The 22599-nt window shown below is 47.0% G+C and overlaps 1 protein-coding gene across 4 annotated transcripts in view; it reads right to left on the reverse strand.

Annotated features, from left to right (window-relative positions):
* The window catches only part of CSF2RB (colony stimulating factor 2 receptor beta common subunit), a 45338-nt gene that overhangs the window by 20844 nt on the left and 1895 nt on the right, over window positions 1–22599 (reverse strand). For 2 of the 4 annotated variants that reach the window (XM_019515280.1, XM_019515278.1), the window contains exons 1-2: window positions 4054–4256; window positions 3540–3705 (exon numbers count right to left, since the gene is read on the reverse strand). In XM_019515280.1, coding sequence (XP_019370825.1) covers window positions 3540–3606 — 67 coding nt within the window. In that variant the 5' untranslated portion in view covers window positions 3607–3705; window positions 4054–4256. Of the gene's footprint in view, window positions 1–3539; window positions 3706–4053; window positions 4257–13781; window positions 13873–16637; window positions 16807–16895; window positions 17042–17711; window positions 17873–18289; window positions 18453–18886; window positions 19063–21017; window positions 21148–22599 lie in introns of those variants that run through there. The other 2 variants (XM_019515283.1, XM_019515279.1) reach the window with 2 other exon arrangements.

A 22599-nucleotide genomic window follows, 5' to 3' on the forward strand; every position in this document is an offset into this window, starting at 1 on the left:
CAAGAAATTCACCTATCTTAGGATTGAAAATGATAACACTTGTATTGAGGAAGATTGGCAAGCATTAAAGGAAACCATCGATGAGGCTTGCATAGAACCGATTGGCTTTATCACTGAATGCCGTCAGGACTGATTTGACTAAAACAATGCTGAGATCAAAGCCCTTCTCAATAGGAAGAGAAAAAGCTTTCTGTGACTGGCAAAAAAGTCATCTTACATCCAGGCAGAAGCAGGGAATTTTTTTATGGCTTAAAACTGAAGTCCAGAGGAAGATGAGAGAAATCAAAAACAAATGGTGGGAAGAGAAGGCAAAATAAATCCAACAATTTGTTGACAATCATGACATGTGGTGTTTCTTCAGTGCAATCAAGGCTATGTATGGACCAGGCTCTTGAGGACTCACCCTGCTTAGATCTGAAGATGGCAGTACACTCCTAAAAGACAATGAGTCCATCAAAAACCACTGGAAAGAGCACTATCAAAAGCTCCTGAACTGAGAATTGACAGTGACTGATGAAACCATCAAATCCATCTTAGAGCATCCAGGAAGGGAAGCACTTGCCAGTACACCAACCTCTGAAGAAGTTCACCAGGTGATAAGACAGATGAAGAACAACAATGCATCTGGTCCTGATAGCTGACCAGCTGAGGTCTTCAAAGTTGGTGGGGAAACTATGGCCAACAAGCTCCACATACTGTTTCTCAAAATCTGGAACACTGAGGAAATTCCCACTGACCTAGGGAATGCCAAAATTGGCACAATTTTTAAAGAAGGAGATAAGTCTGCAGGAACTATCAAAGTATAGCCCTCCTCTCCATTGCTGGGAAGATCCTTGCTCAAATTCTGCTGAACTTATTGCTTCCTCTTGCTAAGGAAATCCTTCCTGAGTCTCAGTGTGGCTTCAGACCATCAAGAGGCACCATGGACATGATTTTTGCAGCCCAGAAGGTCCAGGAAAAAATGCCAAGAACAACACCAGGAACTGTACATGGACTTTATAGATTTGACCAAAGCTTTTGACTCTGTTAACCATGAGGCTGTATGGAAGATCTTATTGAAATTTGGCTGCCCAGGAAACTTTATCACCATCCTAAGACTCCATCATGACCAGATGACTACCTCCATCCTATACAGTGGCTCCATTATGGAGCCCTTTGCCATTCGAACTGGCATTAAGCAGGGCTGTGTGATTGTACCAATTCTGTTTTCCATCTTCCTTGCAGTCATCAAGATGCTCATCTGTGACCATCGGCACATGGCATTAACACCAAGCACAGGATGGATGGGAACATTTTCTATCTCTTCCACCTCTATGACAAAACCAAAGTTACTTTGGCCTCAATTGTGGAACTTCAGTATGCTGATGATTGTGCTGTCATTGTACATACTGAAAAGGATCTGCAAATGACCCTTAACTACTTCTCTCAAGCATACCAGTGGCTGGGGCTGACCCTTAGCATCAGAAAAACAAAGGTGCTTTGCCAGCTTGCTCCAGGCCAGTCGATCCCTGTGGCAAAGATCATCATTGATGGATAGGAGTTGGAGAATGTTGAACACTTTGCATACCTCAGCAGCCATTTCTCAAAGGCCAGCATTGATGAGGAGATGCGGTATAGTATCCAATGTGCCAGCTCTGCCCTCAGAAGATGGAATCATCATGTATTTAATGATCATGACATAAGGACTCAGATAAAGCTCCTACTATATAAGGCTGTGGTAATTCCAACTCTTCTCTATAGTTTTGAAGATCGAGTAATCTACAGGGACCGCCTGAAAAACCTGGAACGCTATCACCAGTGATACCTTCAGAAGATCATTGGCATACAGTGCGAGGATTGTCGCACAAACATCAGCATCCTCACTGACACTAACACCACCAGCATGGAAGTGTTGATTATTCAACATCAGTTGTGGTGGACAGGGCATTGTGTGCACATGCCTGATGTATGTTTACCGAAACCACTGCTATACTCCCAACTCAGTCAAGGACAAAGGACACACAAGGATCAGAGGACATACTTCAAGGGCACCCTCAAGGTGAATATTAAGTGTGGCATTGACATCACAAGTTGGGAAACACTAGCCCAGGAGAGGGCTACATAGTGATGCCTTGTGAGAGAAAGTACATCTTACTTTGAGGAAAACCGTCTCTCCCTGGAGGCAGAAAAACAACAGAAATAGAAGGAAAGGAAACAAGACGAAGAAATTCATGGTTCAGCCCTCCCTTTAACCACCATTTATGGCATTTGCCAGAGAGTCTGCAGCCCTAAGATCAGCCTTCTTAGCCACCAGTGAACTCATCTACAACCCTTTACTTCACCCACACTGGGAGTGATCATCCTCACCCCTGAGGGATTGCTGATGATGGGGCAGCTCACCTGCTGGCCTACAGGGTGATCCAACCCACCAGGCTCCCCACAGGTCCAGAAGATTGGCAGTAGGGAAATGGTAGCAGCATTAATTGCTTCCAGAGCTCCAATAATTAATTCTCCCGCACTGCCAAATTTCTGGGCCTGTGGGGAGCTCCACAGGCTCTGTGCACCAGATTGTGCTGGCACGTGGTTGCTCTGCAGCTGCATCTGGCACATGGAGCCACGCCAGCACATCAGATCACTTCCAAGTACTGACCCCATGCTAGATCAGGCCCACAGACCAACTCCACATGCAGGTCTGCGCCCCCCTCCCCCCGCCATTCTTGATGGGCAATTGGCTAGTACATACGTAACAGTAAGTGCTTCATTTGAAAGTGCTTCTAAATTGTACTTGCTTTCTTCAGCTTCACTTTTGGAGCACCTGTGCCATTGTTTGAAGTGCTTCAAAGGATGTGCACACCTGTATGGTTTGTTCTCTGAAGATCTTCAAAAGCATTTGAAGTGCTTCAAATGTTACATCTCTTCACATGCTTAGAGGCCAGCTCTGCCTACATCTTCAAATATCTTTTCCTGAGATTTTGAAGGGTGAAAACTGTGTGAATAGCATATTGGATGAAGAGGGCAGGGAGGGACCATTTGGTTCCTTCTGTTTTCTGCTTTGGCAGAGCAGAAATGGAATGAATGCAGGAATGTGCTCCCTTTTGGGAACCGGAGTGTTTCAGGTTGGCCCTGTTACCTTTCATTAATAAACACATTTAATTACCTACCTGCTGTCCCTGCTTCCACTTAGACACACATTCATTTATGCTCCAGATTTGACCCATTCACCCTTTCTGTCTCCTGTCTCGCTCTCCAACCACTTTCAAAAGTCTGGCTATTTCTCCACATCATCACCAGTTCATTGTCCATTCACCACCTGCCTTCTTCATCTCACCTGCTTTTTCAGTCCTCCGCATGTCTGTACATCCATCTCTACTTCCCACCTGCACATCTACCACTCCACTGTCCATCCCTAGCTGTCTGCCTATCCACAATACATTCATCTGAAATGGGGGATGAGAGCTGAAGGACACAGAGAAGAGTGACAGCGCTGAATGGAGGGCATGGGAGAAATGATGACAAAAAGGGAAAGGAAGAAAAAGAAGATTAAAAAATTTGGAGCCCACCTTGAAGTTCCCTGACCCCAAAAGCCCAGGGCAGCAGGAGCAGAAAAACGCTGTAGAAGTTCATCATGGTCACGCTTGCCTTCACATGAAATACAGTTCTGGATCAGGAGTCAGCTCTCGCCTCTGTGGCCCTGCTGTTCGTGTGCTCCCACACACATACGTGCTTCTGGAGAACAAGGAAGCAAAACTCTTGTGGTACACAAGAGAAGGTCCAAAACCTTCTCTGAGAGAAAATTCCCTCCCCCTACATAAAATATCTTCCAAGATGACCATTTCTGGAAGAGCAAAATCTGTCTCACTCCTTGCTAGCTGGGTGATTACTGGCAGGCACTGTATTGTATCACTATAATGCAGGGACTACCCCTCTTCACCCTGACACTAAAAACCAACCCAAAGCTTTGGAGTGAGGGGAATTCAGCCTCCACATTCATTTGCTACCCTTCCCCTAATGATAACATAGCTCCCTTAGCTAGCAAAGCAGGCAGACAAATGACCCCCCTGATCTCTTACTCACTGGCAGTTGCAGTATCCTTGCAGATGAGGGAACCAGCGGTGACACACTTCCCAGAGCTCGAGAGACCTAACTGACCATGCTCCCCACATCCTTCGCCCTCTCAATCAGACTAGGTTTGGAGGCATCTAAGCCTGCCAAACATCTCCTTTCCAGTTTCAGATTCAGATTCAGCCCTTAATGTCATGGACTGAGAAGTGAGACTTACACAAGCCAAACTTCCTGGATTTTGCTTCTTTCAGAATTTCCAGGAGCCGTGACAGGAAGTCTTTCTGTTCACACTGTTATACTGAACTGTTTCTATTCTAAGAGTTTACAAGAACTGTATCTTGTGGGTTTTGTGAAATCGTAAGCAACAACTTACTACTGATAAAGACTGCCTTTCCTGCCCCATCTTCTGGCCTCCTCCCTCCCAAGCCTGCTTAGATACAGAAAAGGAAATGGAGAGCATGGCTGCAGCAGCCACAAGAAGGAGATGGCATTCACTCCCTATCTGTCCTGGCTTTGTCCCAGGACCCTGCTGGATCCTGTCAGAACCTAAATGTGGGCTCTCTGAGGCAGGGACAGCCCTTTACTACCCACCTGTGCTTTGCCTCTGCTCCAGACTCCTGGGGCAGAGTCCCAGGAGCCCAGATGGCACTCCCTCAGCCACATAACTGTTAGTTTTGCATTTACAGACAGCTGGCAATCTTATTACACATCCTGTATGGCTGTGCAAATGGATACTAGATGTCAAAAAACAGAGAAAGGAGCCAAACAATTTAGACCAACAGTATAGTGGTTAGGGTACTCACCTAGAAAATGAGTGATCCAGGTTCTAGGCCCCTCCATAGCAGGAGAGCTTAAACCTATATCCCTCCTACATGCCAATACAGTGCTTGAACCACAAAGCCATAAGCTAGGCGTTAGCCAAACTCCCAGTCACTTCCCCTTCTGCTACCCACATAGCGGACTTTTTTTTGTTTTGTTTTTGCTTCATGTTGAATATGACGCATATCCAGTACTGTGTGTACCTGCCCAGCTGGAGCACAGCCTGCCGGAAAACAGGGCGTCTAACTGTGCATAGGTATCACAACCAGTAGATACACAGCCAGGTGAGTGCCGTTTGGGTATGTAAAGTGAAGTAGGATTCTGCCCCTATGACTTCTATTAATTTTAGGCTGTCTCTTCAAAAATAAATCATTAATTATTAAATGACACATCAGAGGAGATGGGAGAAAACTGGAGGGAAGAGAGAAGAGGACCAGAAAGGTAGGATAATCCATCCAAGGATGCCACGGTGCAGAGGTTTGGAGGGAACTGCACGTCAAGCTGTGGACAAGCAAAACCCATGACATGGGTGACACTGTGTGTGTTAAGGCACAGCAGCATGAAAACTGCAGACCTGCTAGTCCCTGCTGCCACCACGAAGCCTGCCAATTGTCAAGGAGATCTGTGCAAGGCTTCTGGGTTCTGGGGCCCTGCACCCCTAGCTGCTGACAGGCAAAACTCATGCCATGGGTGCTTGTGGGACTGTGTCTGTTTTGGGGAAGTTGATTGTCTGCATTAATTCTTTCCTCTCCTTAGTCTGTGGTTTTGTAGGTGTTAATTGTTGCTAAATAACTTGTTACATTAGCTAGCAACTGTGTATTGAGCTGGTCCCTGAGTGAATCATGATTGATTGGTAACTGGCAACACAGTAGCTTAGCAGCCAGGCCTGCAGTAGTGTCTACCCCTACTCTGCCCCAAGACAGACATAGTTGCACAAGCACCCATGTCACAAGTTTTGCCAGTCAGCAGCCAGGGGTGCAGGGCCCCAGAACCCAGAAGCCTTGCACCGATCTCCTTGACAGTTGGCAGGCTTCGTGGTGGCAGCAGGGGCCACCATCCCTGCAGCTTTCACTCTGCTGCACCTTAACACACACAGGGTCACACGTCATGAGTTTTGCTTGTCTGCAGCTTGAGGTAGTTTCCCCCAAACCCCTGCACTTATCTCCTTGAAACTTGGCAGGCTTCATGTCCTCAGCAGGGGCTAGCATGCCTGCAGTTTTCACCTTCTTGTGACATAACACATACTCGTAAGATAAGTTTTTCTTTTCAATAATTTGGGGTGCAGTTCCCCCCAAACCCCTGCACCTATCTTCTTGAAACTTGAGGCTACCACCCCTACAAGATTCATCCAAATCAGACAAAAAACAGCAAAGTTATAGATATTTCACTGATTCCCCATTATACCCTATGGTCAGATCTCCAAAGTGGCTCTGAAGCTTTTCCGAAGCAGATCAGAAGTTCCAAACCACTTCAGAAAGCCTAATGAAGCCAGCAGTTTGATCCGGACATGCTACTTCAGTGTCCGAAGCATCCAAATCTTTTCCAGATCAGAAGCGCAGTCTGAAGCCTCGCACAGCCCTACTGTGAGGCCGCTTGCGTGTGGCGGGGGGAGCTAATGAGGAACACACCTGGCCAGAAGAGGGCTCAGGCTGGAGCTGCATAAGCCCAGAGCCTGCAATGATCAGAGAGGCTCTTGCCAGCAACCATGAAGTGAGCAGCTCCTGGCTGCAGGGTAGCAAGGCTCCTGCCGGGACCTGGATATTGCTGAAGGACTCTTGTAGGCCTGGGAACAGAAGCAAGTTCCCTGAACTAAGAATGATTGGGCTTTTACAGGTAAATGGCCTTGTTTATGTTAAGCCCCTAAAGGGTTTAAGACGTCTGCCAGATGATTAAGATGTTTCTCACTTGTTTAAGTTACACTCATAGTTTAGCCTTGAGCCCTGAGGTACCATAGGCTCAAAGCCTACCTAGAGAACTGATAACCCAGGAGCCCTCAGACTAAGAGTAGGACCCAGTAAGGGATCCAGCACCTGAGGAAAAGGCTGAGACTTGGACCAGAGGGTCCATGAGCCCTAAGCGGGCCAAGCTGGACTAGAGAGTCCAAGAGCCCGGAGGAGGGGTTGTGGGCAGGACCAGGGGTCCGAGAGCCCAGAAGGAGACTATGTAAGGGGACCAGGGGGTCTGAGGGCTCAAGGGGGCTGAGTGTACAAATAGTTAGCATCAAAGAGAGAGAGAACACCCATGAGGCTCGGGGCATAGTGTAGGGGAGGAAACAAAGCCACGCATTGAGCTCTTAAGGCTATGGGTGCCCCGGAGGGGCACAGAGACACGTGTAGCCCTTGAAGCTACAGGGGCCCTCCAAGGGCACAGGCCAGCTGAGAGGGTCTGTTGAGATTAAGGGTCAAGGCATGGCATGACAGGAACAAGGCATGGCAGGAAACCATTAAGGGAGGACAGTAATAGATTTTGAGCTAAGCAGGGGTCACACAGCTGCCCCAGGACACAAACCTGCCACAGCATGCCATTGGACCAGGTGGGCTCTGTGCTTCCACCTCTGTGGGGCTCCCAGCACTCCATCTGGGAGCCCCATGTGGAGGCACTGAGCACAATGGTGTGCAACTGGACAGCTGGTGAGTGAGAGGGGGAGCTCCAGCCTGCAGGAGGAGGGGGGGGGTTGGGGTGGAGATGACCCCCCACCACTGTGCACAGCCCCCACCGCCAGCAGCAGCAGTAGGCCTTCAGGACACTCCTGGCCCGCTGCAGGCAGAGCCCCTCAGCAGCACACAGCTCCAGCTGAGTACCGGGAGCTGCACGTGGCAGCATAAAGACCACCTGGCCTGGTCCACTGGCTCACATCTTCAAGCCAAAGTGGGCTGGCTCCATGCCAGTGCATGGGACTCCTGGCACTACAGGTGGGAGCCAAGCATCATTGGGCTGGGCTGGCTCCATGCCTCCATGTGGGACTTCCAGCACTCCAGAGGGGAGATGCATGTGGTGTTATGGAGCCTGGCCTGATGGCACACGACTCCCACTTGCAGTGCAGGAGCCCCATGTACTATAGAGCCATTAGGAGCAGGGTTTGCTCAACATTTCTCTGTGGGGTAGATGATGTTCAGGAGTTCTCCAGCTATTGTTCTTGAAGTCCTGTAAGCTTTCTCACTGATGTGAGGTTCACTGCAGTCACTCAGCCTCCTTTTCCTTCCTCTCTCAAATGTTCCCCCACTGTGATGGAAAGAAAAGCACTTCAGACAAGCACACTCCAGGATCTAATAAGACTGTCAAGGTCCTAGGCCAGTGGTTTTCAACCTTTTTTCTTCTTTTACAAACCCCTCTGGAAATTTTGAATGGAAGTACGGATCTCTTTGAAGTGTAAGTGTGGGTATTCACATATTTTTTGACTGATCATATCAACTTTCACAGACCCATTAGACATAGTCTGCAGACCCTCAGGGGTCTGTGGACTACAAGTTTAAAACCACTGTCCTAGGCAGTATAGGCACCTATACACATGCAGCCAGGCTGCTCCAATATACTGTAATTGCAGCATGTCAAGCAGACTCAATTAATCGAGTCTGCTGAAGGGAGCTAATTACTGCACTCCAGCAGACTCCAGTATCACATGTATCAGTGTCCCCATGCTGAAAAATGGCAGTGCAGGCACTTTAAATAAAGCTTATTTGACAAGCTTTAGCTAAAGCACCCCTGCCACCATTTTTTAGCACATGGACACTAATACATGTGACACTCAAGGCACTCTAATTAAAGTGCCCCCCCCACACTCACACACACTCCCGGCACACATGTATAAATGCCCTGTATTCCTGGTGGGAAAAAGGCCCAGATAATAAAATAGCTTACAGTGCAGCTTCCTAGAAATTGCCAATGACACAGAGCTAGGAAGTGAACCAGAGAGGTGTTTTTGCTACATACTTATTTCTAGGAATAAGGAAAGCATTATGATGAACTCAATCTTTTATTGACTTGCCTAACTGCAGGATTGTATGACTATTGCACTAGTCACTGTTGCTTCCCCTTTTTGCTGTTTTTAATCCTACCTTGATGTACCCAAATAAGCATTTTGGATCAGGGAGTATCTTCACCTGAGGGTTTCTACAGTGTCTAGTGTATGCAATCAAAAGCACTGGAATGGGGTCCCACACGAGTTTGAAATGCTGTTTGTAACAAGTCACATTATCCAAACGAACAAATTACACTGAATAACAGTAAACAGATGTATCCAATTAGCACACTAAGCAGAACTAGTATTTCTGACACACACCTGCTAAGAAGTGCTGGACTCCATCTTCCTCCCCTCATCAGTTGTGACACTGCAGCAAAGCCAGAGCTAAACATTGTACTTGGCAGGTGATGCACTGAAATCTAAATGATTTCCCAAGGTCAGATCTCTGCGTGGCAGCTCTGAGCCAGTGGCTTTCAAGAACTTGCAAAGCTTTGCTTGCAATAAAGGAATTGGAGAGAAATGGATTTTCCTCTTTGACACAGCTTATACCTCACACACGATTGTTACCAAAGCAGCTAGTTCAGATGCATTACGATCATCTAGCAACAGGCAACGCCTAGAAAAGCAGCAAATCCTACAGTATTTTAGCAAGCAAAACTACAAGCATCACAAGGTCCTGGCTTGACAATCTGCACATCTTATCTCCTGCATAGTTGATCTTGCAATTAAGTACGTCTCCATGGTTTTGTGCACTCTAATTATGGTGTGGGCTTCTGAATCACACTTCAGTTAGCAGAGACTTCCTGGTTTCCAGCCAAATTTTCCAATTTCAGTTTCACCCCTTTATTCCTGTCCATCTTGTACCGTCCTGAGCAGTTCTCATTCCTGCTACACCCTTCTTATCAAAGCTCCAGGATGATTTTTATTATTATCTTGCTAAATAAACTCTTGGATTTAAGAATAAGAGGCATTTCATGCCAGGAACTCGTGATAGTCTTAACACATGACATGAAGTTGGATCCCTCATGCTGCAAAGTTTGCACTGAAGTCATCGCTACACATTCTGCACTATAAACATGTCAACGTTATCAGAAATGACAGCTCTGGAAAAGAAGAAGCTTTCTTCAAATAGGGCAGTTTGGCTTGTTCCTGTAGCCAAATATACTGAGGAGGAGGACATGGTGCTAATTAATGTCCTTCACTTGTAAGCATGGAGGCTGGGAGAGAAGAACTTCTCATTGTCTTTCTCCCTGGGTGTCGGTAGGGGGGAAGGGTAGGAAGTAAAACAGGTGACAGTTCTTAAACAGCAGCATTTTTGTTCAGTCACACACTGTCTTTGCTGATAGTCTCACAACCTCATCAAACTTCCTTGCCCTTGCAACTGGCTACTGTCCATCCCACACTGGCAAGGCAAAGTATTCATCAATATTCAAGGTTTTGGGGGACCAAATGGCCTGCATGGGAAGCGCATCCTCTTGCTTGCTGCAGGTGGGTCCTCCATTATCTGGCAAGGTGCTGCACATCTGCTTCACCAGATCTTAGTGTAATTTACATTGGGATGTGAATCCAATGTAAGTGAATGCTGTATTTGGTCCTTTTTGCAGGCCCTGGGAGGAGCCATTCAAGAGGACAGCAGTCAGTGAGTCCAGGCCTTCTATTTTATCTCTTTCGTCTCTTCCCCATCTGCTGGTTGGGATGATGATGTTTCTTGTCCTCCTGCAAATATATGCTTTGTCCCTTTCTGGTCAGGAAAGAAAAAAGTTTGGGGGTGACATGACCCTCTCCATCACTAAGGTCTGTAGCCCTCTGTGGTTTGGGGAAAATGTTCCAAGGATATTGATTCTTCCCTAAGTCTTTCTGGGGCGTGCTTCCCAGTCCTCTTGATTATTCGCCAGGGAGTCCCCACATGGGGAATACAGGTACGGACCATTAAAATCAAAGTAGGACATAGGTACCCGAGAGGGAGTGTCTGCTGTAGCACCACCAACACAGGCAAATGGGGCCAGTGTGAGGGAATGACTCGTCCTTTCACTTGAATGCCAGGCACATGGGACTGCTGAAAGTGAAGCAGAGCCTGGCACTTGAGAAGTGTGATACCAGTTTCTTGGGTCCATGTTTGGTGCCTCAGTTCCTGAGGACCTTGCCAAAATAACCTTCACCATGCTGCAACAGGGACAAAAACAAAGGGATAAGCCACTAAGGAGAGGTCACCTGCAAAGAGCATTGCAAAGAGACAGGTATGAGCTAAGGAGAAAGAGCCTCTTGGGAAGGAAAGGGAGGAGAAGTAATCCTTCCCTGTGGGCTGGTTACCCCACATGTCAGGTTCCCAACACCACCTTTTGGAGTGTCTGGCATTGGTCCCTGATGGTATCACAACCCAAGACTTAGTGAACCAGTGGGGATTCCTGTATTCCCAGGACACATGCACCAAGCCATTGGTCACCCTTCAGAGAACATGATTACCAACATCTGCACTATGTAGTTTTTATAACTCACATGGCAGACTATGCACATGTGGATTGGGGCAGTTTTTATATCCCTGCTTCCAGGCCAGGAAATCATGGGTATTCATCCAGCTTGGGGAGGGACACAGCCAGAATTATTCTTTGTCTTTATCCTTGGGCCCTCCAGAGTTATCCATACATATTTCCAGGCAGCCTTGTGAATGTTTGGTGTGTTTTATCATCTACAGAAGTTACATTTCTCACTTTTCCCTGATGGCAGCAGCTATCTTCAGACTCACTGAGATCTCAGGGTCACTGAGAAACACTTTGGATGACATCAACAACTCAGCAGAACATTGTTCCCTTACCTATCCCGCACTTGTAGTTTGTTGATCTGCTCCACCTTCTCCAAATGGCTCTGATTGTCAAAGACCACCAACTTGCTTGGCATGAGATTACCTAGTGGTCCTTTCTAAAGAGAGAGAGAAAAACTCACAGCATCCCCTCAGGAAAGAAGGATCTTGACTATTGAAAGAAATCTCCTGGATGGCAAGGGAGAGCCAGGAACCCTGAATTAAAAGTGGGCATGTAGCACACAGGCTACTGCAAAGGATATCCTGGAGGCAGAACTGCTCCTAGTACTTCCCTAAGGTCTATTTTTTCTCTCTTTCATTTCCACTATGCTAGTCTCCACCCTGTGTGTTATGCAGGGGAAGGTGTGTAGTAGCAGTTCTACTCAAGGAGCTAGCAACAACACTGCAGAAGTCACAATCTGCCACTCTTTGCAATGGCAATAAGGCTCCAAGGATATCATCAGCAGGGGTAGGATGCAGAAAATCTTGCTGGGTGCACAGAACAACAGCTGAGCCTTTGATAGGTACGTGAAAAGTCTTTGGATAAGAAAACTCATCAGAAGCAACTGAAACTTTTAAAATCTCAGGGGAGAGAACAAAGTCCAACTGTGGCTTTAAATCAGTTGCGTGATCAGAAACGAAGAGCCACTGTGAAAGTGTTGCTCTTCCATAACAGAGATATTTCCAGTGAGTCAGCCCAGGGGTCAGTCCTAGGTCCCATGCTAATTACTGCTTTGGAGATAGCACATTAAAGACTATTAGAAAAAGTAAAGGCTCTCCAGATGGAACTGAACCCATTCAGAGAATGATCAGCAGGAGAGCAGGAAGAAGTCCAGCTGCATGAGTGTAAGGCAAGAGTCAGTGGCACACGTTCAGTTATTATTTCTTTATTTACATATCATCTGGACATCTCCCATATGCTGACAGGCAGAGTCCTGATAGAAAAAACTTCACCAATCAACAGGAATGGGGTAAGCAAAGTGACCTTCCATTGTGGAGCACATGGCATAACTGCTCATAGCATGCTTGTCTGGAAAGGGGATAGAAATTATTCCAGTCTCATGGAGAAGGTGAGGGCATTTCCCCTGGAACGTTATATTCACGCCCAGTCACCTCCCATGAAACAGGAGGTAGATTGAAAAGGTGCAGAGCAGGGGATAAAAGGTGGCTTAAGGTAAGAAGAGTTTTAGAAGAGAACAGTAGAAAAACAATGGTTGGGATGTGGCCGAGTTATTAGTGACATAGCCTAGGCCATATGAGGCCTGGGTCCAGTTCCCAGCTCTTTCTCAGGGACTTCCATATGCTTCAATTCCCCTACTCCCTCAGAGAGGAGTGTTAAAAGAAATTGATACTATCTCTGACTCCAAAAAACCTGGGTAGTGATGTACATTGAATTTTGAGAACCCAAACCTTGTGTCTGTGAAGACCAGGAAGGAATCCCTCTACTCAGGGTTCTGCAGACCTGACCAGCAGAACTGGGTGCATCTTGGGGGAGAGATGGTTCTTTATCTCTGAAGCCCCAGGTTTGGCCACTGAGCCACAGTGAGAGACACAAGAAACCCTAGGCCTTACCTGTGATGTCCACTCTGCCCACAGCATTCTCAATGACTCCCACCAGCTGTGGGCTGTGAGCAGGCAGACTCCAAACTGGCTGCTCCCCTCAGCAGGAACCTGGGGGGCAGCCTACCTCTCTTTGTCTGGCCCCTGCAGAGCTTCCTCCTCCCTCTTCCCAGGTGCAGCTCTGCAGCATACAGCCCCCTCTTACCTGGAAGAAGCCCTGCACCAGCTGACTCTTTCTGGGATTGGGAATCTTTTCTTCCCATTTCTTCTTCTTGCTGCAACAACAACAACAACACCAGTGATGCAGAGTTGGCAGGGCAAACATCTGGTCTGTGGCTGCTGGCAGCCAAAGGCTGCATCACATGCATAGCCTTGCCCTGGGCCACTATAACACCATATATGCACTGGACTGCCAGGACCCTGCACTAACCCAATCCCCAGTCACAGACGGGGCTGCCTGCTGTACCCTAGGCTTATCCCAGCTGAACTAAGGTGACCATGGATGTGACCATGGAGCACTTCACCCTTGGTTTTCCACCCTCCCTTCACTCAGTTTAGCATGGTCTCTGGGGATCTCCCCTGCCCACAGGCATCCAGACTTACTTGAAGAGATATTTACAGCTGCACCAACCAGTTGCTATCAGAATGATAGTGACAACTGAGACCATGAATGGGAGAATCAGTGGTGACACAACTGAAAATGAAAAAAGAGAGAGGGAGAAATTAAGTGAAAGCAAGACATGCCATAGATGGGTACTCATTTGTAGTACTACAAGTGCATCTACACTTTTTAGCGCTGCAAAAATAGAGTGTTTTGAGGGGTCTCAGCTGTCCTTAGTGCTGCAACAGCAGCAGCTGCTACTGCCATTTTAGTAGCACTACAGAGGATGCATATCTTTCCCCTCACCTTTTGTAGGAGTTTGTAGCATTTCTCAAGGGCCACAATGGCTTTATCCTACAGCAAACATTTCACTCTGGTTTAACGGATGATATGTAGGAGAGCTTTAGTCACATGGCAAGGCATGTGTCCTGATAGTGAGGTCTGGTAAATTCCCCGAAGGAGGAGAGACTGGCTGTTATTTCTCAGCAGAATTGTGCCAATTCCCAGGATGATGAAACTATGAACAGATCTGCTAAACCCAAGTCATGATTCAATCCAAGTATATCCAAGCCCCCTCTTTTTGGTCCCCCAAGAGCATCGTGGCAACCAATTTATTTAAAATTGAGGAGGACCTTGTATTTCCATAAATTCTGATGCTTCCATGGTCTATAAAAGGATTCTTTCTTCCAACCTAAGCCATTTTAAAAAGAGCCAATTCTGTTGGAATTGGGTCCTTCTCTTGCAGGAGTCATAGCCCAGCCACTGGCAAAGATATTCAAAAACTCCTGGCACTCAGGTGAAGTACCTAATGATTGGAAGAAGGCGAATGTGATGCCCATCTTCAAGAAAGGGAGGAAAGTAGATCTGGGGAACTACAGGCCAATCACCTTTACCTCAATCCCTGGAAAGATTCTAGAAAAAATCATCAAAGAGGCCATTCTTGACAAGCTGGCTGATGACAACGTCCTGAGGGATAGCCAGCACGGGTTTGTTGCAGGTAGGTCTTGCCTGACCAATCTCATGTCCTTCTATGACCAGCTGACCTATCACCTGGACAAGGGAGAAGAGATTGACATCACATATCTGGACTTTAAAAAAGCCTGTGATCTGCTGTCCCATGATTTCCTCTTGGAAAAATTGGCCAACTGTGGCCTCAGCTACTTCACAGTCTGATGGCTGGGGAATTGGCTCCGAGACCGGACTCAGAGAGTGGTGGTTGATGGAAGTGAATCATCATGGCACTCTGTGACCAGTGGTGTCCCCCAAAGCTCCATCCTTGGATCTGTTCTCTTTAATGTCTTTATCAATGATGTAGATACTGGTGTCAGAAGTGGACTGGCCAAGTTTGCCAATGACACCAAACTCTGGGGTACAGTGTCCACACCTGAGGATAGGCTGGTGATCCAGGATGACTTGGATAGGTTGAAAAAGTGGGCAGATACAAACCCGATGACATTCAGTACCAACAAATGCAAGGTACTCCACCTTTGGAAAAAACCCTGCATCACGCTTACGGGCTCGGCAGTGCTACGCTCACTAGCACCATGGCCAAAAAAGACTTGGGGGTCACAATTGACCATAAGATGAACATGAGCCACCAATGTGATGTTGCAGCTGGTAAAGCAACCCAAACTCTGGCTTCCATCCATAGATGCTTCTCAAGTAAATCTCAGGATGTCATCCTCCCACTCCCACTGTATTCAGCTTTAGTGAGACCGCAGCTGGAGTACTGCATCCAGTTCTGGGCTCCACAATTCAAGAAGAATGTGGAGAAGCTCGAGAGAGTCCAGAGGAGAGCCACATGCATGGTCAGAGGGCAAGAGAGCAGGCCTTATGAAGAGAGGCTGAGAGCCATGGGACTCTTCAGCCTGGAAAAGTGCAGGCTCAGGGTTGACATGGTGGCAGCCTATAAGTACATCAGGGGTGTGCATCTGGATCTGGGGGAACATCTGTTCACCAGAGTGCCCCAAGGGGTGACAAGGTACAATGGTCACAAACTCCTGCAAGACCGTTTTAGGCTGGACAAAAAGAAAAACTTCTTTACTGTCTGAGCCCCCAAGGTCTGGAATAGACTGCCTCCAGAGGTGGTGCAAACACCTACTCTGGATTCTTTTAAGAAGCATTTGGATGCTTATCTTGCTGGGATCCTACAACCCCAGCTGACTTCCTGCCCTTGGGGCAGGAGGCTGGACTCAATGATCTCCCGAGGTTCCTTCCAGCCCCAATGTCTATGAAATCTATGAGATGTTATTTTGTCATCAAGAAAAGAGTGGGAGAAAAAAAAAGACCTTAAGCCACTGTTCTCTGCTCCATGCTAAGAGTGCAAAAGACCAAAGAAACCCTCAGATCAAAAAAACAAACAAAAAAAAGAAAAAAGAGAGTAAAATCTAGTGAATGCAAGACTGAGTACATTAGCAATAGCTGGGGGTGTAGACAGGCCTACTCTGCATCACCCCCATTAAAATCAATGACCCAGATGCTGCCAAGGTTTGTGGTGTAGAGGGAAGGGACTGTGTAAAAGAAGATTACTGTCAAGTGACCTTCACCTTCAGACTTGCCTAGGACTTAGAACTAAAGCCTATGAAAGACACTTTGAATATGCTGCTAGCTTTCTCTGTGGAATTTCCTGCCTCCTCATCCAGCTCATCCACTTTAGACCCTGAATCTCAAACTATGCTCCTGCAGCACAAGCCTCTTGCCTGTCAGGGCTCCTATTCTGACAACTAAAGGGAGGGACCCCTAGGAAGGAGCTTTGCTTAGTTTAATATAGAGAAGCCTGGCTCCCACTAAGCCCCAGCCCAAGGGACCTCTTTTCTATGAAGCACACTGTTACCCACAGAACACCAAGTCACAAGTACCATGCTCTGTTTCCCAAGTGCACTCCTCACTCCACTCACTCCAGGGACCATCGTAGTCAGAGGGCGCATGCACCCTTGCCCGCATTTTTGCCCTATAGCATGTTGATGGCTCTAGCATCTTCAAGATGAAGGGGGGCTCATCATTGCTGATGTTGATGGACTTGGCAGTCTGAGAAGAGAAAAGCAAAATGAATTAAATTGCCTTTCCTACCCACCATCTCACAGGAGTGTTAGATCTCCAGCACTGCTAACACCTACCTCCGAGGGCTGGTCTGCCTTCCAGTACAAGACTTGATAGCTCTGTTTTATAAAGCCATACTGTAGCTTATGCTTTACCCATCTCAGTTCATACTCTTGGTCTTCCTTTGTAGTCATTGTCAAGTTGGTGGGTGCAAGCACCTTGACTAGAACACAAGGAACATTTTAGGCTTGTGCATCTATTCCTTGTCTCAGCATCTTTATGCCCATTCTCTACAGCTTTTCACCATTTGGGGTGGATGCCAAGTTGTAGTTTGTCTGCTGAGACGCAAGGCTGGCTGATGGTAATGATTCCACCTGGTATATTTTATCTCATCCTGACCAATCCTTTTTGTATTTTTTCAGAGCTCTATGAAAGCCAAGGAATTGCAATCTGATTGCAGTCTACTTCATTTGGTACCAAACCATTCAGCTTCCCCATCAGGGATGCAGCAACCCAAAACCATGATCCAAAGCCCAGTGATGTCAATGGAAAGATTCTCACCAACTTGGGTAAGTTGGGATCATGGCCTGTGATTCCTAACAGCCGAATCCTGCTTTTGTAACCATTCTTAGAGCAGTCTACTATTGCAAGCTTCCTCATAGCAGTGCTCTGTCTGTGCCAGGTATTCAAGTTCTGTACACTTCCTTAGCCTAACATCTGCTCCAAACATCATGGTCTAGTTTGAATCTTAATCAGCTCATCACTCCTTCCTGCCCCCATCCCTCCAAACACACGCACACACTGCTTAGTCCCTTTTACCAATCCGAACATTGACTCTCTTTGAGGGGAAAATCCCAGGTTTACCACAGTGGACTATGGAAATAGGGTCTCACTGTGCTTATAGGCATCAATGTGTTTCTCTTCTTTCTTGGGCCGGACAGTTACATGGTACTGGCTTGTATGGTTGCGGTTGGTGACATTGATCTCACAACGCTGCTGTACATAGGGGATGTCAGACACCTTCTCCTCATAAACTTGCAAGCATTCCTTCTCTCTGAGGGAAAAAGAAGGTAGGGTTGATGCAGGAGAAGATCCAGAAAAGGGGTGCTCTCCCTCCTTTGCCCTGCTTCTGAATTCAGTGGGGAGCATGAAGGAGGGGAAAGGCAAACAGCAGCAAGATTCACCGCCTGGGCACCAGAGCCATGTGAAAGCTGGAGCTCCAGGCAGACCCTGCCCTGAACAGCTGATGTGTTCAGAGCCCACTGCTCATGCAAATCTCCAGCAGGAGTGCAAGCTGATCAGACAGTGAGCTCAGAGATCACTGTGCATGCATGGTGCAGCCCAAATTGGGGGCCACACTTTCCCTTGACCCATTCCTGGATCCGCCACTGAGCTGATATGAGTAGGAGTAATGATGATCAGACACATAGGAAGAAAGGTGCCTACAGGAGGCCAGGGGCAGGTCACTTACTCTGATGTCTGTGTAGCCTTGTAGAAGAGTGTGAACAAGACAGAGCTGGTGACCTCTTGCCGTACTTCCCAGCTGCACAGGAGGCGATCAACACCATTGAAGAGGCAGCGGAGATTCTTGGGCTGACCATCATCTCCTGAGAAAGGCAGAAGTGAGGCTTCCTCTAGGTAGAATGGGGTGGGGGGGAAGTAGAAGGAATATTTTTAGTTCCAGGCTTCACTGTAGCAAAGCCTTAAGCATTATATTAGTCAATCTGTTCATCCACCCATCCATCAATGGATACGCCATAGTTCACATCAGAAAATCCCCACAGCACCCTGACAGTTGCATGATCTTTGCAGGAGGGATAACTAAACTACTGAACAGCCCTCTTCCTTCAGAAATAGTCTTCTCTAGCTCTCTATCCTGGATGCCCCAGACAAGACACCGGTGGACAGACCTCACAATGGAAATAATATCTGATTCTAGGATGGATTATAAAATTAAGGGTTAGGATTCCATTTTAGGGCTAAAGGATTGCACTGAAGGAAGAACTATTCATTTCAAAGGACTGCAAATGTTTATGGGAAGGAAAGAGATGTGGCATCTCATCCTTACCAGTCTGGAAGAGAGTGACATTCAATTCAGCTTGCAGCTCCCGGTCAGGTTTGAAGATGTAAATATTAGTTTTAAAAAAGGAGATGTTTCCAGGGCAGACCCAGTGCACATGGGAACCCTGGCAGTCAGCATGCTCCTCGACTCTGTGAGACTCACACGGGATCTCCATGTCATTCCTACATACAGAGGAAAAGACCCTGAAAAGCTGATTTAACTACAGGAAGTAGATCCTGAAACCTTCCCCGCATTCTACTTTATGCTATTCTATTCTAATACCAGACTTATTCACATAGCATCTGACTGTTCTACCAACATCTCCAATATGTTGATCATCATTTATTCTGGTGTCTTCTTGTGGGGGGATTTAGGGTTTTCTTTTTAAATATACACAATATTCACTATTTCTATTAGATAAGGAAAGCTAAATAAATGTATCCTGCACTTAAAGCTGAGTGTGGTGAGCCTTGTTATGCTCCTTATCTCCTGTGGGGGACTTCATTCCTTCATCTTAAATGAGCCCTCAAGGAAGTTCTCTCTCCTGCGCAGAAGACCTCACTGTGGAGAACTCCATTGTGCCAAAAGAGTGTAGTTGACTACCATGGGTTTCAGGCTGAGCTTTAATTATCCCAGTCCCAAACCAGGGAATGCCCATAGAAGGTAAGAAACAAGCCCTTGAACTTGATCTAAAATTCATACATTAGAGTATTGAACACAGGTCTGATATGCCTGTGGATGCCTGTGTTCTTGAGATTACTTCTGTAGTAGTTGGACTTTTCTAAGCATTTCAGTGGTCACGTCCACGTATACTGCTGTAATCTAGCTGAAAAGTGACAAAGGCATGAAAACCAGAGCCAAGATAGGATGGAGCAACCTAGGCCAGCGTTTCCCAGCCTTTTCCATCCCACAGCATACTTACATAAATAAAAAAAAAAATTGCGGCCCACCACCAGCCACACCACACACCCCTCTATCCCGCCCCCCAGGATGGGATGGAGCAACCTAGAATCTAGGTCCTAGACAACTGGCTATGGTTGAATTATGTCAATGCTTAGTATCAGTGAAAAATCTAGTATCAATGGAGTTAACTAGTAGTAGTTGTGCACCTTCAGCCAAAAGAGCTGACCTATGTCTGCAAACTCTTCATAACATTATCTTCTGCCAGTTGGAACCACGTTGGTCACCTGGGGGCACTGCATCATCTAACTGGTCTTTATCCATGAGCTAGTTTTACCAAGCACTGGGATATTCTGGCGGTACTGAGTTGTGATATGAAGCAAGGGATGAATAGACTTGTATGTCATCTGATTAGTGCTGGCAGTTGAATCCACTTTGTGTGATAAGGTGCCCTAGTCTATTCATTCTTCATAGTCATTTTACCATTTATTTGATTTTGTCCCTCAGGGGTGACCTCTCTCTTATAGCCAAATCCAAACACTAGTAAGGTCAGCCATAGATTTCAATTTATGTCAGAACAAGGCACAAGTGATTTCAAAATCTCTTTTGCAAGAGTCAGTAGGTAAGACCTCCAGTTCCCCTCCACTAATTCCCAGTTCCTGGACCTTCTCTCCTCACCCTTCCATATTCTTCTTTTCATGTTTTTTATTCTTTCTTCTTTTCTCTGTTTCTTTCCCTCCCTCTCCTCATACGCCCTTCAGTCTGATAACTCAGTTCCCCTTTCAGCAGGAAGCAACTGTGGTGGGGAGATATTAACATGCACAGCCTCATATCTCTGGGAGGAAGCCTGATGAAACATAGAGACATATACTTCTCTCTTTCTGACAGCTTCTCCACCCATCTGTGTTCTACAGAATTAACTTGTACTTCTCCTACAACAACAGGAATTGACCAGGGGGAAGGGGACCACCCCTAGTTCCCTAGCTGGTACAAGACCTTCATCCCTGTACCTATTATACTGCCTGCTTCTCACTTCCAAATGCAATAGCCTGGAATTTATCACCTACAGAAAAATCGGGAGACTCAAAAATTGTCACACTAGTACAAGTGTCTACACACTGCTCAAAGCCAGGCTGTGAGCTCAGATCCCTTTTTCTCCACCCATCCCCACCTCTTGGGTTCAGCAGACAAGCTCCCCTTATGTCTTTCTCCTACAGAGCAGAGTTCATGCACTTACATTGTGTTGTTATCCATCTGGAACAGAGTCATATTCAGGAATTGACGAGCCTCTGAGCACTCCTGCCACACACAGGTTGTTTGGACGGCATAGTCATTATAACAGTGCAGGCTTTGCATTGGGACACTCTCTGTGAGAGTAAAGCAAGCACAACAGAGAACGTGGATCATAAACATGAGTCATGAGGAATAACAGGACAGATGTGAGCACTGCTGCCATCACAGGGAAGGCAAAGATGGAGGAGTGAAGAACTCTGCAAGGACCTCCTGCATGTTGTTTGCTCACACATCTTGGCTTCCATGAAGAAAAAAAGCCTCATTCTTCCCAATCTTTCCTAACTGGAAACTGGAAATGAGAGAGTACTTACCAGTATCGGCTTTTGCTCTTAGAGTCAGCCCAGGGCAGTCACAATGGTGCCAACTCTCCCAGTATTATTGGGAGTATCTCAGTAGTTGGTGCTTTTCTCATGGCCTTAATTTCTGCATTCAGGCTTTTGCCTGAGAATCTCAGTTTTCAGGAAAAGAAAGTAATGTCAGAGCCTGCATATGTGCAGAGGAAAACACAAGTATAGCTTGGAGAAAAGCTTGGAGCCTGGAATACCCCGACAGCAAAACAACCCCAAACTATTTTTTGTCGCATGATTTTTAAGCTGCCTTCAGAAATCCTGAGACTCCAGCTCATGTGAGGGAGCTCTCCAGGGGCTGGTAGCAGTGGGAGTTACAAGTGAGGGTATCACTGCAGACAATAAGTATGTAGGAGTCTTTTTCCTAGGCTTATCTCTTGTGGGGTGTCCCAGTGTCCTCATGTGGTGTCCTATGTCAGACAACTCCCTCTGCAAAGAAGAGTGCACCTCCTACAACCTTCATGCCTGCTCCAGCACTGCAGAGAGCTATACAGCTCAGAGAAATGAATGTTCATGGATAGGGTGAGACTCTCAGGGGCCTCTGTGCATTCTCACTTACAGAAAACAAGCAAGCAGGGCTCCACCAGTTCAGAGCTGGGTGACCGGTTCTTCAGGGCATGGCTAAATTATGTCACTGAAACCCCCCTGCTCTGCTGCATTGATGTCAAACCTACTAATAAGGAGGTAAAGAAACTTCATGGGTAGTGTTGCCAACTTTGTTTAAATCTATTCCAGGAGGTTTCCAGAATGCCAACATGCCTGCGACACATAAGGCAAGTGTGCCTGTGTGCTTATGTATATCAGCTACAGATTATGGTGCATAGACTTTGTCAGGAAGGCAAATGCACATTATTATTACATTAGCGAATTGCCAGTGCCCATCAAGAATGATAAAGGGGCAGAGACAGAGCACTGCCACCCACTATCCCGCACCACTGCTGCCTCCCAGGAGCCAGGGGAGGGAAGCTTGTATGCGGCGGCTGCTGCCACCACCCACCACCCTACACGGCTGCTGCTCCACATCTGGCTGCACACCACTCCTCTCCATGCTTTGTGTCCAGCCCCGTGCCCCCCCTGCACACGCCCCCCCTCAGGGCAGTGAAAGGCTGCCACCACACACTGCCCTGCGCTGCTGCTGCTCCGCATCCAGCCACATGCATGCTACCCCCCAGCTCCACA

Source organism: Gavialis gangeticus, unplaced genomic scaffold (assembly GCF_001723915.1).
Source record: "Gavialis gangeticus isolate Ggan-Ray unplaced genomic scaffold, GavGan_comp1, whole genome shotgun sequence".
In the NCBI taxonomy this organism is placed as follows: Eukaryota; Metazoa; Chordata; order Crocodylia; family Gavialidae; genus Gavialis; species Gavialis gangeticus.